Below are 15,786 nucleotides of genomic sequence, written 5' to 3'. Positions count from 1 at the left end.
TGGGACTCTAGTCAGGGGGTTGAATAGTTTTGAGACAGCAGTAGTCACTAAAAGTGGCATTCTGTCTTGAAATAGGAGAAACCACCTGTAATACTGGTTGTGTTGAGCTATTTAAATTGTTCTTGTTTGAGTTACTTATCAAAAAACAGCTGAAAGTTTGTACATTTTACCAATAAACCTGATTTGCAATGGGGGTTGAATAGTTTTGAGTGCAACTGTACATAGATACATACATATACATACAATATATTCATGAAATTATTAACAGTCCAATATGTGGTCAAGGGAAGAAAGGAAATGAACGGGAAGGATATGTTGATTAAAAACGTATTTGTGATATGGTACAGACAAACATAATCTAGGACAATTTACGTTTCCACTGTAACATAATTGAGAATGCAGTTTAGTTGTGTGAAAGCTTAATTTTGTGGAGACGGTTGTAGTGAGAGGCACAGGATGCGATGTAAAAAGCCTCAGAAAGATAAATCGAGCTAACAAGAAAGTTAATAACCATCAATGTGATATCTATTATCTCTGATTAAGGTTTTAGGTTTTGTCAAGAAAGCTGATACAAAGGAAGCACCTGCTGTTAGATACATCCCTCTAAAATGAGTAACTCTAGCATTAGCATTTAGCACAACTCCCAAAGAAGTGTCAACTCAGACTCCTCCACTGAAATTAGTTGTTTCAGTCATGAGAACATCCAACCGTACAGAGTTGTGTAGTTGTGAAATATTGGAAATGAGAATGCCAATAGTTTAGCACCAGCATTTAGGTCGAGGACTGACTAAAGAAAAAATACCCAGTTCATCACTCTCCATGCAATGCTCCCGATAGTCCATGTTTGTGTGGAAATCGTCATATGTAATCAGTATATTTCTGACTCTGTGTATACATTTAAACACAATGACAGAAAAACAGAAGAAAACAAAGAAAAAACACTACAATTTCAAAAGAGTCCAAAGTACTTATGTCTGATCAACAGATGAGAGCAGCAAATTCTCATATTAGAGAAGGTGGAAACCAAAAAAGGATTTCTTTATCTCTTAATAAAGGCCTTAAAAGCTGGAGTCTGTGGTGGAGGTCTCAGAGAGAAGGATGCTGAGGAAGCTGCTCAGCATCATGGACAACACCTCAAACCCCCTGCATGCCACGCTGAGGTCCTGTCAGAACACCTTCAGTTGTAAATGGAGACCACCGAGGTGCACCAAAGAACGCCACTGGAGGTCCTTCCTACCTGACGCAATCAGACTGTACAATTCCTCCCCCTTCTGCAGAAGGGATACCGATCATCAGACTCATTTTCATATGCAATATTATACTAATCATTATATTATCATATTATAAGGAGTTTTCCTTAATAGACTCACGATCTGTGAGATCATTGTTCAAGTGCATTTTTTCTAGTGCAATACATCTGTTTACTGTGCAATACAGTGTTTACTTTCAGTTCACTTTCTTTTAATCTGTTTCTTGTTATTAGTCTACAGTGTACGTATTGTACTTGTGCTATTTTATTTAATTTTTTTTTCAGACACTATTTCTTATCATCCACTTAGACACTTCACACAGACACTTTTTATTTTGTACCTTTGTATACTTTGTGATTTCTTTTTTGCTACTAACCCCTGTGTAATTGTATATATTCCACTAACCTTTGTTTATTGTTCATTGCATTGTTCTCTGGCCAAACAACTTCCTCCGGGATTAATGAAATTGATCTTATCTTATCTAAACTTAAAAAAATGTTCATTAGTTAATACATCCAGCTATCACTTATTTTTTGTGGACTGATTGATAAGTGCTCTAAATGTTTCAACACAAAAAAGGGAGGAAAAACTTCAATGGACATATGAAGCAGAAATATACAGCACCCTCCATAATTATTGGCACCCCTGGTTAAGATGTGTTCTTTAGCTTCTAATAAATTTAGTGTTTTTCTAAATAATACCGGACCACAATGAAAAAAGAGGAAAATCCAATCTTTAATTCGAGTGCTTTTATTCGGCGGGGAAAAAAAATCACACATTAAGAAATGATTCTTTTCCATCAAATCATGTGTGCCACAATTATTAGCACCCCTGATGTTAACACTTTGTACAGCCCCTTTTTGTCAACAAAACAGCACCTAATCTTCTCCTATTTTTGTCTGATTTCAGTATGAGAGCATGCTTCTGCAAAAAAAAGAAAAAAAAATATTTTAAGGCTTTCAACACATCTTAACCAGGGGTGCCAATAATTATGGAGGGCGCTGTATGTAAAAAAACAAACAAACAAAAAAAAACAACTCAATATATAATTCTTTTGTTTTTGTGCTTCTTTAAGCTTATCATGATGGTTAAGTGAGGTAACCTAATTGTTCTCAAGATGTCTGAAAAATGTGTATATTAAAGTGACAGAAAACGCGCAATTGTGTGCAATGGTCAGCAGCATAAAGGGACAAACTGGGGAAAAAAATCAATGTGAACCATTATAGGAAATGGGAGACATCTTTGTTTAAAATTGCAGGTAGACACAAATCTGCAGACTCCCAGGGAAACAGGCTGACTTACTGCTATATCGACATCCCACTGATTCAGGCTTTGAGTCTCACAATCGCCCCCTTCATCTTCTACTGAGCTACTTAATATGTTCGAGGGGCTTCGGTGCTTCTCATCTGTAAAAAGGCAGAGCTTTTCTTTAACTACATTAGAGGTGGTGTTGGTGTGGAGGAAGGAGAATAGGTTGATGTGGGGTTGTGGGGCGGCGTGGTGCTGTTGCAGCTCTGAAGTCTGCCTGGTGGGACTGGGGCTTTATTGGCTGGAAAGGAATTCAACGGAGGTGCGAGGGCCTGAGAACTTGGAGGAAGCTTTTGAAAGTTCCACATCGGCATTACAGAGATGAGCTACTTTTCAGCAGCACTCGCTCCTAGTCCATACAAACACGTCCACACATGCAATAAGCCTGCATGTCCAAGCAAATAAACACACACGTGGCATCATTCACACATGCATTCACTCACATCTAGCAGAGAGAGAGGGGCACACACACACACACACACACACACACACACACACACACACACACACACACACACACACACACACACACACACACACACACACACACACACACACACACACACACACACACACACACACACACACACACACACACACACACACACACACACACACACACTTTGGCTTCTTTTTATCTGCTGGTCTGCGAAATGGGACTGGGCTCTAATTGGTCCTGGGGGAGATTGGCAGGGTGAGAAGAGCAACGACAAGGCCTGATACTCTGGAGACAAACAACAGGAGGAGGAGTGGTGGGAAGAAAAGAGCCACCGCTCCACAAGTAGAGAGGGAACCACAATGAAAGAGAGGAAACAAACAAGAAAGAGGGCAGATAAAGGAGAAAAGCACATTCTCTCACAAACTGTTGGATGGTTAATATACGTGGTTCAGAGTGATGTGCAAAACATTTCAGCTTCCTGCAGAAAGTCTAGTGAATTCCATTAAATTTCATCAGTTGAAAGCAATGCAGGCAAGTGTCGTCAGAATGTTTCCATACTCCAGCTAATTTCCCTTCGGTTTATCTGTGCTTGTCTTGCTTTCCCTCCCCCTCAGTGAGTCCCGAAGGACATAGAACAATAGATGTGGAAAGAGGTAGACAGGAGATTGAGGTAGTTCTCAAAGGAGATGAAAGGAATGTGTAATCAGAGGTTCTAACCTGCGGCCAACACCTTCGTCTTTCGCCCTTTCAGCAGTTTCTGCACCCGGCACAGCTGCAGGTGGTTCTCATGGCACCGAGCATTGTCCTGGATACGATGGGACACCTCGCACACTGCAGTCACCGCTCCTACAGCAGTCATGCACACACAAAGATTTTTTTAGTTTGGACACTCATTGATGAATATGTCTTGGTAACCTACATACTTTCTATATATTGTATATAAATACAGTGACTGCACAGTTATTACGCAAATTGTACTCTTTAGGAATAAATTCTTTTTTTTTTAATTAACAACTAAATGTAAGTCCCCAAAATGTAGTACCAGTCAAGGTTTGGACACAACTTCTCATTTAATGTTCTTTTTTTCATGACTAATTACATTGTAGATTCTCACTGAAGGCATCAAAACTATGAATGAACACAGATGGAATTATGTAGTAAAGAAAAAAGTGTGAAATGAGTGAACATGTTTTCTATTGTAGATTCTTCCAAATAGCCACCCTTTGCTTTGATTACTGCATTACACACTTTTGGCATTCTCTGGATGAGCTTCATGAGGTAGAACCTGAAATGGTTTTCACTTCACAGGTGTTTCTTGTCAAGGTTCATTTATGGAATTTCTTCCTTTCTTAATGGGGCTGGTACCATCAGTTGTGTTGCAGAAGTCAGGTTGGTCCACAGTTGACAGCTCTATTTGACAACTGTTAGAGTCCATATTATGGCAAGAACCAATCACCTATGTAAAGAGAAATGACAGACCATCACTACTTTAAGAACTGAAGGTCAGTCAGTTGGAAAATTGCAAAAACTGGTCACAAAAACCATCAAGCGCTACGACCAAACTGGCTCATATGAGGAAAGGAAGACCAAGAGTCTCCTCTGCTGCTGAGGAGAAGTTCATCTGAGCCTCAGAAATGGAAAGTTAACAGCAGCTCAGATTAGAGCCCAGATAAATGCCACACAGAGTTCTAGCAGCAGACACATCTCTCCATCAACTGTTCAGAGGAGACTGACCAATCAGGCCTTTATGGTCAAAGAGCTGCTAAGAAACCACTATGAAGGAAAAGCAACAAGCAGAAGAGATTTGTTTGGACCAAGAAACACCAGGAATGGACATTAGACCAGTGGAAATCTGTGCTTTGGTGTGATGAGTCCAAATTTGAGATCTTTGGTTCCATCTGCTGTGTCTTTGTCAGACCAGAAAAGGTGAACGGATGGTCTCTACATGCATGGTTCTCATGTGAAGCATGGAGGAGGTGTGTGTTCTGTTAGTGAGGAAGTTGTGCAGCCAGTTGTGCATGGCAGTGCTGATTCTCAGTGGACTCAGTTTGCTTGCCAGCTGCTGGGGGATGATTGAAATGCTGAACTGAAGCCAGCCAGCAGCATTTGACATGGGTGTTCTGTCGTCAGATTTTGTAAGGCACAGATAGAGAACACAGGACATGGCATCCGTAAGCAAACTGATGTGGGTCAAGTCCAGGGGGCAGTGTCAAGATGATACCAGCTTCTCATCATTATTGGTGTCAGTGCCACAGGGCGGTAGCTGATGAGGTGATGGTAGGATTTTTTGGGCGCTGGAATAATGGCAGGTTTTTAAACACGATGGAACCACAGCCTGCTCCAGCGAGGTGTTGAAGATGTCCGTAAACACCTGTGCCAGCTGGTCGGCACACTCGCTGAGCACTCGTCCTGGAATGTTGTCAGAGCTTGCTGCCTTGTGCAATTCATTTTCCCCAGGGTCTTGCGGACTGCAGCCATGCTGAGATTCAGTGATGTTTCATCAGGGAGGGGGCTGGTTTTTGTTGCACGGTTGTTGGTATTACTTCCAAAACAACAGAAAAATTTATTCAGTTTGTTGAGGTGGTTCAGAGTGTTGCCACACAGTGGAGGAGCAGCTTTGTAGTCCATCATTGCCACATGCTCCTGATGTTGCTGAGATCATGGAAGAAGCTCTGAATCTTGCCAGCATGTGCACGCTTTGCTGTTCTGATAGCCCAGTTGAGGTTGGCTCTGGCTGTTCTGAGCATGACCTCATCACTTGAAAGTAGTGTTCCTTACTTTCAGCTTCTCCCATACCTCCTGTGTCATCTATGTCATCTCACTGGCCCTGGTAGAGATGTGCTTCATGATGCAGAGGTCCTCTGTGCACTTCTGGATGTAGGCAGACACAGTTGCAGTGTACTCCTAGACATCGGTGTTTTTGTTGTTTTGTTGAAGCAGCTTTGAACATCTGGAAACAATTCTGGAGGGCTCTATTGCGCCCTCATCTGTCTAACAGCAGCTTTGCTCTGGTCAGCAGGGGCCTGTATTAGTATCATAGAGAGATGGGTCAGACGTGCCAAGATGGAGGCAGGGGGCAGCTCTATAAGCATTTCTGATGATTGTGTAAGCCAAGTCTAATGTGTTGCATCCTCTGGTTGCAAAGTCCGCATGTTGCTGGAAATGGGGGAGAATGGTCTTCCTGTCAGCCTGATTGAAATCTCCAGCTACAATGAAATGTCCTCCGGATGTGTGGTTTGCAACTGTGTGATGGTCTGGTACAGAACACTCTGGAGCTCCTTTGTGTTCGCACTGGTGGGGATGTACACCGCTATGATGATAATAATGGAATGTTCCCAGACCAGGTAAAAAGGTCTTGATTTCACAGCACGGAGCTCTATGTCAGAAGAGCACTGACTGGAGACCACTACTGTGTTATCTGACCATTTTTTCATTGATGTGGATTAGCACACAACACAATATAGCTAGCGCCTGCAGGCTAGCTTCGATTTCGTCAGAAAAGGTACCCAACAATCTCTAACCTCCCGTTTGGTTGTTAGATCTAGCTTCAGATAGTCCAATTTGTTCTCCAGAGAGTGTACATTAGACATTAAAACAGGTGGAAGTGGAGTTCTGAACGATTTAGCTCTCAGCTTAGCTGTTTGCCTGGCCCTGCAGTCCTGCTTACACTTTCTGTCGCACCTCCTTTTTCTCTTCCTGCACTGGTCTGTGTGGAAAGGGAGCTCTGCTGCCACTTCAGCCACTAGCTACAGCAATCTGAAGTTACGTAGTCTCTTCAGAGTGTCAAGAGTTCACAGCTTGAAAATTGCTCCAAGTCCGTAGTCCAAGTAGAAACTGGCGATCGTACACACAGGTCTCTACTTTAGACTGTGGATTAACTGCTGAATTCACAGTGTTATCATAATTATCACACAAAAACAATCCAATGTTGTCTCAACTAGTGCAGCCGCAGCCGAGCAGGGCGCCACCATCTTTGATCTACCAGAACATTAAAACCATTGAAAGATCAAGTGAATCACAATGCAATGTTCTGCTCGGAAACCTAGCGCACATGCACTTGTGTACATTAGTTTTAAATGTAAGACCCACCTAAACATTGTTGCAGACCAAGTACATCACCACATGGCAACAGCAGCGGTAGTAAAAATGGCTCAAGAAGGCCTTATGGAACACCATGAAGAACACAAGGTGTAGGCTCAATCTACATACTCCCCAGATCCCAATCTAATCGAGCATTCCCAAAATTCACCAGAATAAGCACAGCACATTGAAAGTCCCACCCAACTCACAGGACGTAGAGGATCTGCTGCTAACTAGGGCTGGTCCAAATAGCAATTTCTGGGCTTCGGATATTCGGGCTCGATTAATGACAAATATCTGAATATTCGACTCTTGTCGGCTGCTGAGCGGGGGTGGGTGGAGGCGCATTTTCGATAACGTTGATCATGCTCTGGAGTCCGACAGCATTAACATAGCATTAGCATGGATATCACTGTCTTCAGCTTTTTCTTTCCATTACCAACATGGGGGAAGTGAAGCGTGACGTCAGAGTTGACAGGTCCAAATGTAGTATCCGGTGGTATTTGGATCTCAAATTAATATTCAGATACCACCACAATGACCAAATATTTGGATATTCGGGTCCAGCCCTGGTGCCAAGACTACTGAACGCTTCCAAAGGTCTCATGTCAATGCACCAACGGGTCAGTGCTACTTTGGCACTCAACACAATAGTATTGCACGTGGTTTTAATGTTGTAACAGATCAGTATATTTTGCTACTTTGTTTGGAGGTTTTTTTCCATGCCTTAGATTGCTCAGTGTAAGCTGCTAAAACTTCATTCACACTTAACAAATATTGCATCAAGGTTCAAAGTTATTTTAACCTAAAGCTGCAGTATGCCAGGCACCATTTTTCCCCGACAAAAAGATAACCAAATCTGACCAAGACTGTGCCGACCTTTAGTTCAGTTTTCCAAATACAAAAGTACTACTATCCAAAAACTACTGTGGACAAATACCTAGCCCTTCTCAAGCGAAAAAAGAACATCAAACCTCTGAGCAATATAAATAAATCAAGCAGGAAAAAAAAAATCTGTAAATGGCCTATTAACCATTACATATTTGCATGAAAGAAATTCTTTGTCAGACTACCTTCCTTACCGTACTTTATTTTACAAAGCTCTAAATTCTGTACCTCAGAACAAATACGCAAATCAACAAAATAGACAGAAGCATCCAATTACTGTGTGCCAGCCATAAAAGTTGCTGTAAACATTTAGAACTACATCATTAATGTGTCCAAAATAACAACAAACACATTTTATTTTTAAGCACAACTTTTGTGCTTTTGTTCTGAGCACTGAAACTCAGCGGATAAACGTGATCCTCAGGGCAACCTGACTACACTAAAATAATCACAGCCTAATTGGCTCACTTAACTTCACAACAATTACAATGTAAACCAACAAGGCGTCCGTGTAGAAATTTTTTCTTTGTTGTACGTGGTAGGAATATTTTCCATTGCCTGTTTTAGAAAACAACTCCTAATTACAGTATTCCTGGGCTGAGTTCTGACTGAGGCATTAATAATACATCTAGCCCATTAAACATTTTAAAGACATCTTCCACTTCTTACAGCTATTTATTCCACGTATTCTCCATTTAGACAGAGTTTGGCCATGGGACATAGACTGTTAACTTTTACTGTTAAATGTGAGACAGAGTTGGAGATTTGCCTCTAGTCAGGTCAGACTTGATTAGAGTTACTACAGCAGAATCAGGCGTTAGGGTGGCGTAGAAAACGGGCTGATGAAAACTCCTGAAGCACTGCAATTACGACAATTAAATCCAGCCTGCATGCACTATGAACAAAAAATGAAGCTTGGGTTGTAAAAAAAAAAAGACAAATAAATGGAGTAGCAAACTGACACAGAGCATCACAATAAGAAAAAACAACAACAAAGGCTCTGGTGAGTCTATCTGCTAGTTCACTTAATCAGATACACTCTGATTTGTCTGGATTTCTTTTTTAAATAATTCCCTTTACAATGTAACCAGGCTGACTATAGGAAGTTTTTACACACACACCCAACCCCCATTAAAAAGCAGCGGAGTTTAAAAAAAGGATCTCTAATGAGAAGAGGAAGAAGCGATGGCGGGGCACAGTTAGATATGTACCTTCATCTTAGAGTCTGAGGCTGTTTTAATTTGTAAGCAAAGGCAGCACATCAGCAATGAGATTTTAATTGATACACATAAATAATTCCTTGTGTATATTCGCACTTGAGTCAGATTTGCTGTTTATTTGACGACTGAAATTAGTCATTATCAAGATTTGTGTTGATGTTGAAGATTTTATTTATTAATATAGTTCCCGCTAAATATCCTCTGATCCGCTCCCAATTAATTATGTCAAAATCCACATCAAACTTGAACTTACACGCTTACCAAGCTTTGCCTCGCTTTTATTTCTCTACTATCCAAGTGCTGCTCTGACAAGAACAACAAATGATGGATGAAAGGGAAAGAGAGCATTTCCTTTGTTTCTCAAATGAAGATAATCAAGGCTTACTTTCAATAGAACAGTCATTTGTATATAATATATAATTGTGCTCTATTGTACATGTGCTTAACTGCCATGTGCTTCAAAGTGTATGTTACATGCAGGAAGAGTTCCACTGTGATTGAGCTGAAGTACTTTGGAGTAGAAATGTAAAGCACATCATCACACAATCATCACTTATTGTTAGATTGCTGCTGCTGACAAACTCCAGCAACACTAAGAGAGAGGTAGAGGAGGACACCAATAACAATAACCTGAGCTCTGCATGTGCAAATGTGCACACATCCTTACAAAACAAAGGCATTCAGGGTTAATCTGCAGATATTTCCCCTGAAATGCAGCAAAAATAGTTACTAAGGCAGTGGCGTGATTAGAAAAGACACTTACTAGCAAGCTGTTCAAACTCTGGGTTGTCTGGACTTGTGTTGGCAGCCAAATCCTGTAGGAAATGCTTGTACCTGTTAAAACAGAGAATAAACAGGTTACTGTTGGCTCACCATGTATAAAAGTGTGACTTCAATAAGGATATCATGTAAACTGGAACAAGAAACACTAGGTAAAAGACACCGAGATAGACTTTTGATTTCCATCCAGCATTAGTCATGTGCTGTAGCCCCACCAATATCAAAGCAGTTCTGCTTCTTCATACTGTTACATGCTAAGGCACCTCAGATGCATTTGCATTGCAGGGCCTGATCATGCTCCAACATTAAATCACTTCTACATCAACCTGCTGTGGCTGTTTTGTAGTCTTCCAGGAATCATCCCTTTCCATGGCCAGCAGTCTCACTAATGATGAATGTAAAAGTAGGTGAGCACACTAAAAATACATTCAGTGCGATCATGAGGACATAAAAGGAAAAGTCTTAAAGATTACACTTCAGAAAATGCAATCAATTTGTGGTAAATAAAGTAACTTAATCTCCCCATTTCAGTCCTCATCTAAAGTAACAGTTGTGAAGAGCATCAGCTTCCTCTGAAAACTTTATCCTTTTTCTAGGATGATGTGACCTTGAATTGCATTGACAGTTGAAATTGATTTCCAGTGTGTCTGTCTCTGCCTGAGCAGGCCTCCCTTTGTCTAGTCTGGGCTTGTTTTAGAGACATAGTGGTGCCACTGAAAGGAGCCATTAGTGATGTTAGCAGAGTGCACACAAATGCTACTGGTCCATTTGGTCGCACAAGCAGAATGAGGCACACGCTCCAGATTGACAACAGTGTGTTGTGACAGTGTTTACATGTAGTGTGTAAAAAATATAACAACACAATAGTGGCTCTTGAACCTAATTACTGCCCTAATTACTGCATTAAGTGTCCATATTCTGAGAGGGTGAATGCATTCACTATCCTGAATAAGTGCAACAGATGTAACAAATTACATTTATTTTAGTTACAGTATGAAAGTAAACTTATGTGTAGCTTTTGGTCAGTTGTTCATTCCATCATATGCAGTTAAGACATAAATCAATCTTAATCTAAAGTGTGCACATTTAGCTAAGGCAAAAATTGCTGGCTACATTTATAGGGCCATTTTTCTTTATGTCCAAGAAAGGTGACAAGTGCATTCTGTAGTGTAGCTTTGTTTGCTCAAAAACATGGAAATAGTTGTTACACAAAGTCTGCATCCAATGTGAGCAAGCATGTGCAGGTATGTTAGTGAACAGTACTTCTGTTAAAGAAAATTAAATCAGAACCTCAATTTCGTCTCTGCACTTTGGCCTTGGGTTCACACACCGTGCCGTGACAAAATCAGAAAAAAATGGTATCACAAATAGGTTTATCACATTTAGATTTTTCATCAGGTTCTGTGTGCACTCCTACAAAACAAGCTTTCTACCTATCATTTGACTCTTCTTCCACACAAAATGAAACAACTGTGTGGCACCTACTTCACTCCACAGAAATGGGGAGTTATGAGGAGGCTAAAATGTGATTACGGTGAAAAGAAAGTGGTTATTGCAAATGATGCAAGAGAAGAATGCTGGCAGGTGGTAGAAAAAATGTTGTCCATCCAAGTTAATATATGTATTTTTCCACTCCATCCAAAAGAAGAATCTGCAACACTCATACAGGACATCATTACGAAAAGAACTAGGAACGGTAGCGCTCCTTACAGCTGATTTAAATCCCAAACTCTGAACATAACCTCCTCAGGAGAAAGTTAGCTGTGCAGCACAAGTTGCTATGGCCATGCCAGCTTAAGAGGGCCCCCTTTGTGACCCTGAAAATTCTGCTTTAAATCCAATATACCTGCTTCACCGATGTGGTCACAACTCTCAATCATTCATTTTCAGGATTTCAACCTTTTAAATGCTTGCTTACATAATGAAATTGGAGTGTTTTATGAATTTTTTGAAGCTATTTTCCATTTCATTTGTTTGTAATAGAGGCTGGAATATTTTTATAATTATCAACAATGCTGATTGTGATGGATTTTGTTGTGCAGTGGCAGATTTTATTTAATTTTACTTTAAAAAAAAAAATCACACTTAACATCATAAGGACAAAAATGTCTACATCAAAAAACTGCTATGAGATAACAGATATTAGTAGTTTCATTGCCACTAAGCATTTTTTAATCAGTTCTGATCATAATTACTAACTTCATTTTCAGGATTTTAACCCTTTAAATGCCAGTTTGTTGATAAAGCCTTGTTTCTTATAAAAGGAAAAACAGAAAAAGTAAATTATTTGGCACATAGAAAATGCTGAGGGAATGTTTGTAGGGATTACCATATTCTGGCTTATGTAAAAGCAACACAGTCTGCAATACGTGGTTACTGTTTTGTGACATGGAAGGTTAAACTAAAGAATCTCCCCTGTTGCCTTCTGGTCCATGAAAAATATTTACTTGGATTTTTATTACCACTATTTCCTTTCAAAAATGTTGCCTTTTGCTTGGTCTATGACCATGTATTACTATGCAAATAAAGCACAATTATCACCTTGAACAAGACCAAGGTTTATTTTTAAAAACTAAACAACGTTTTCAAGATGATGTGCCCATGTCCAGACAGTCTAGTGACTGCTCCATGTAGACTGTGTGTTTGCGTATTTTTTTCTTCACTTTTGTTGCATCAGTTTTGTCAAGTAAATTAATAGACAATTACAGCACACTTCAAGGCACAAGAAGGCTTGTTACAAACAAGTTTTCTAGCTCTTTAAATGAAGATCAGAAGTGACCAGCTGAGATCCTGTGTGATGTTGAGAAGGAAAACAACAACAACGTGACACAGAAACAGAGAAGGAAAAAGCTCTGGGGATGACGAGATGGTGTTCGGAACAGACTTCTCTAAAGGTGGTGGAGTCTGTTTCATGGTCATCAGGCACTGGTGTAACCTCCAAAGCACCAGAACTCTCAATCAGTATGGTTTTCCAGAGGTGGAATACCTAGTCATCTGTCCATTCCATCTACTAGGGGACTCCACTTCAGTCACTGTTACAGCGGTTTACATTCTGCCACCAGATTACACCGACACTCCACCATCGCAGTACAGAACAAGCGGTTTCGGCTCCTAAACAAACACCTGGATGGTGTCCTTATAAAGAGTTGGCAAAATTTTATCAGCATCTCACGTGCTTCACCAGAAGCGAGCAACACACTTGACCACTGCTACACACCATTCAAATAGAGCTACAGAGCGGTTTCTCTGCCTCCACTCGGCAAATCGTGCCATGCCGTCACTTTTCCGATGCCAAGATATGAACATATGATGGCATAACAGGAAGGTGTTGAGATGAGTCAAGTAAGGTCCTGGAGTGACCGCTCAGAGGCTACACTGCAGGATGCTCTGCGTGACGTAAACAGGGACATGTTCCATGAACGGGTTTACTTTGAACTGGTTGCAGACTTCATAGTGAAGCTGGTAGATGGCGTCACTGACATGGTGATGGTTCATATTTTTCCAAGTGAGAAGCTGTGGGTCAACAAATCTATCCACACCACTCTGAAGGCTCACAATGCTGCAATAGTTTCATCAACCATTAGACTGCTGCACACCCAACAACCTTCTGCACAAGGCAACCACTATTGGTTTTAAACTGCTGATACACTATTTTAAACTGCTACTATACTGTTTGTAACTTATACTACTGTAAAATTTTGACATTGCATATATTGTGGTATTTAATCCATATATTTTGATTTTTTTTACCCCTCTAATGGCGAATCAAATGCAATGAAATTTTGTTCAAATGTGCAGCAACTAGTGTATGTTATGAATGTATGTATGTTATGACAATAAAGTGGCTATTCTATTCTAAATATGTAAATAACATGCAGGTCGATGCACGCACGCAGGCACACACACACCAACATTCTGATGCTAAACAAACATCACACACACACCTGCACTCTTGCACAACGTACACTGCACTTAGCTTAAAATCTCTACCTCATTATTTATGACATTGTCACTTTATTAGAAACAGTCAAGCAAACTCCAGTTAAGTCTCCTATAATAAACAGACACCTGAAAAGAGGAAAATTGTAACTTCTTTCCTTCTTTTCTCAGCTTGTAATGACATAGATTACAGGAATTAATAGCAAAGGATGCTTCCTATTAAGAAGTGGAGACAAAGATCTAATTAAAGCAACCATGTAACAAAAAGGGAACGCTCTACTGGGATTTACTATGGCACATTTCAAATAATGTAACAAAACTCACTCATTCAGCTACCCTGTCCCACTCATTGCAGCAAAGAAAAGATAAAGGGACGTAATTTGAACCATAATCATAAAAGTTCTGATATTCTAATGAAGAATTCAGAAAGCATGTGTTGCTGAGGGAATGTGTAGTAGAAGCCTCTAATGTTATTGTAGAATGATATGATATGATATGCAGGCTTTTTGCTCACTCTCTCCAGGCAGACATGTCAGGTCATTTGGGCATTTGCACAAGCCAGTAAAGAAAAAAAGGGACTGAGGAAATATCTGTCTAATTATTTTGCTTCCCATACATGCATTAAGGATTCAAATTTGTAATTAAGAGAAAAGAGGCACTGGCAGGCTTCGGCATGGGTTAGTGAACATGGCATGGGCTTCTGGGTAATTACTCAACTTTAATAGCTTGAAAGAAAAAGAATGCATATCCATGATAAACACACGAGAACAGAGGTACTCCTCTGTCTTAAGCGGTCGAAATGTAATATACAATGACGGTACAGAGCTGCTCATCGTTCTCTGAAAGGCTGATTCATGAAAAAGAAAGGAACTCTGTGTAATTATGACCACTAGGAAATAGTTTAAGTCCAACTCTGGAAGGACTGCAGCTATTCTTTCTGTGCTGCTGCCTGAGTCAACTGGGCGAATATGCGGAAGTAATTAATATCCGGATAACGCTGTAGCGAACGAATATTCGGATATTCGGGTCCAGCCCTAGTGTGAACGTATACCCGTCTTCAGGTACGAGCCTAAAATGAGCCTGGCGGCCATCTCTCAATTGTCCTTCGACCTTCAAAAAATCCTGGATCCAGACGGTGATCCGGATCACCTCCAAAATCTCATCAACTGTTACTTTTGCTCTTCCGGACATCCTGTAAAAATTGGGTGAAAATCCGTCCATGACTTTTTGAGTTACGCTGTTAACAGACAAACAAACAGACAGACAAACAAACTCCGGTGATTACATAACCTCCTGGCAGAGGTAAAAATGTTACACATTAATCTTATTTCTTTTACATCAGTCCTCATCATAAATACTAAATATTTAATATTTTTAGCAGTAAATTTGAAAATTCATGGATAACAACAAAAACTACATGTAGGATTAAAGATGTAATTTTGATTAAAGAGCTTGCACCTACTGGTGGATTAACCATTGCAGAAACATATTAACATGTTTTGATAATCAGCATTACTGTAAATTTAAGGCAGCAGTGGCAAACACCTTAGACTGGGCGGTGGTCTAATAACTCTGCTAAGCACTGTATATTCCATCACTACCACTGATACCATCCTAGAGATCTATAATACAGCACAAAGCAGAACAACATATATTTGGTCTATAAGCCAAATGCAAAAAAAAAAAAAAACCACACACAATCTGCTAGAAAACAGTGAAAATGTCATTCTGAAGTCAAAGCTTTAAAATGTAAGGCTAATAGCACAGAATGCAGGATTTCATGACATAATGGCAGGTGGTTTCAGTGGGGGATGTTTTTCTCTTTAGGGTCCTGAGTGTACCTTTTTTGTGTACACAGTGTATTATTGATGCATTATTGGAG

The 15,786-nt window shown here is 40.2% G+C and overlaps 1 protein-coding gene across 2 annotated transcripts in view; it reads right to left on the bottom strand.

Moving 5' to 3' along the window:
- The window catches only part of arhgef39 (Rho guanine nucleotide exchange factor (GEF) 39), a 95,364-nt gene that overhangs the window by 31,879 nt on the left and 47,699 nt on the right, over positions 1-15,786 (bottom strand). For both annotated transcript variants that reach the window (XM_051954283.1, XM_051954281.1), the window contains exons 6-7: positions 9,949-10,019; positions 3,715-3,843 (exon numbers count right to left, since the gene is read on the bottom strand). In XM_051954283.1, the coding sequence (XP_051810243.1) occupies positions 3,715-3,843; positions 9,949-10,019 (200 nt within the window). The remainder of the gene's footprint in view (positions 1-3,714; positions 3,844-9,948; positions 10,020-15,786) is intronic.

The sequence above is a fragment of the Acanthochromis polyacanthus genome, chromosome 1 (assembly GCF_021347895.1).
Source record: "Acanthochromis polyacanthus isolate Apoly-LR-REF ecotype Palm Island chromosome 1, KAUST_Apoly_ChrSc, whole genome shotgun sequence".
Classification (NCBI taxonomy): domain Eukaryota; kingdom Metazoa; phylum Chordata; class Actinopteri; family Pomacentridae; genus Acanthochromis; species Acanthochromis polyacanthus.
Note: the sequence above shows the minus strand (reverse complement) of the source record. Positions and strands in the feature narration are given on the sequence as shown.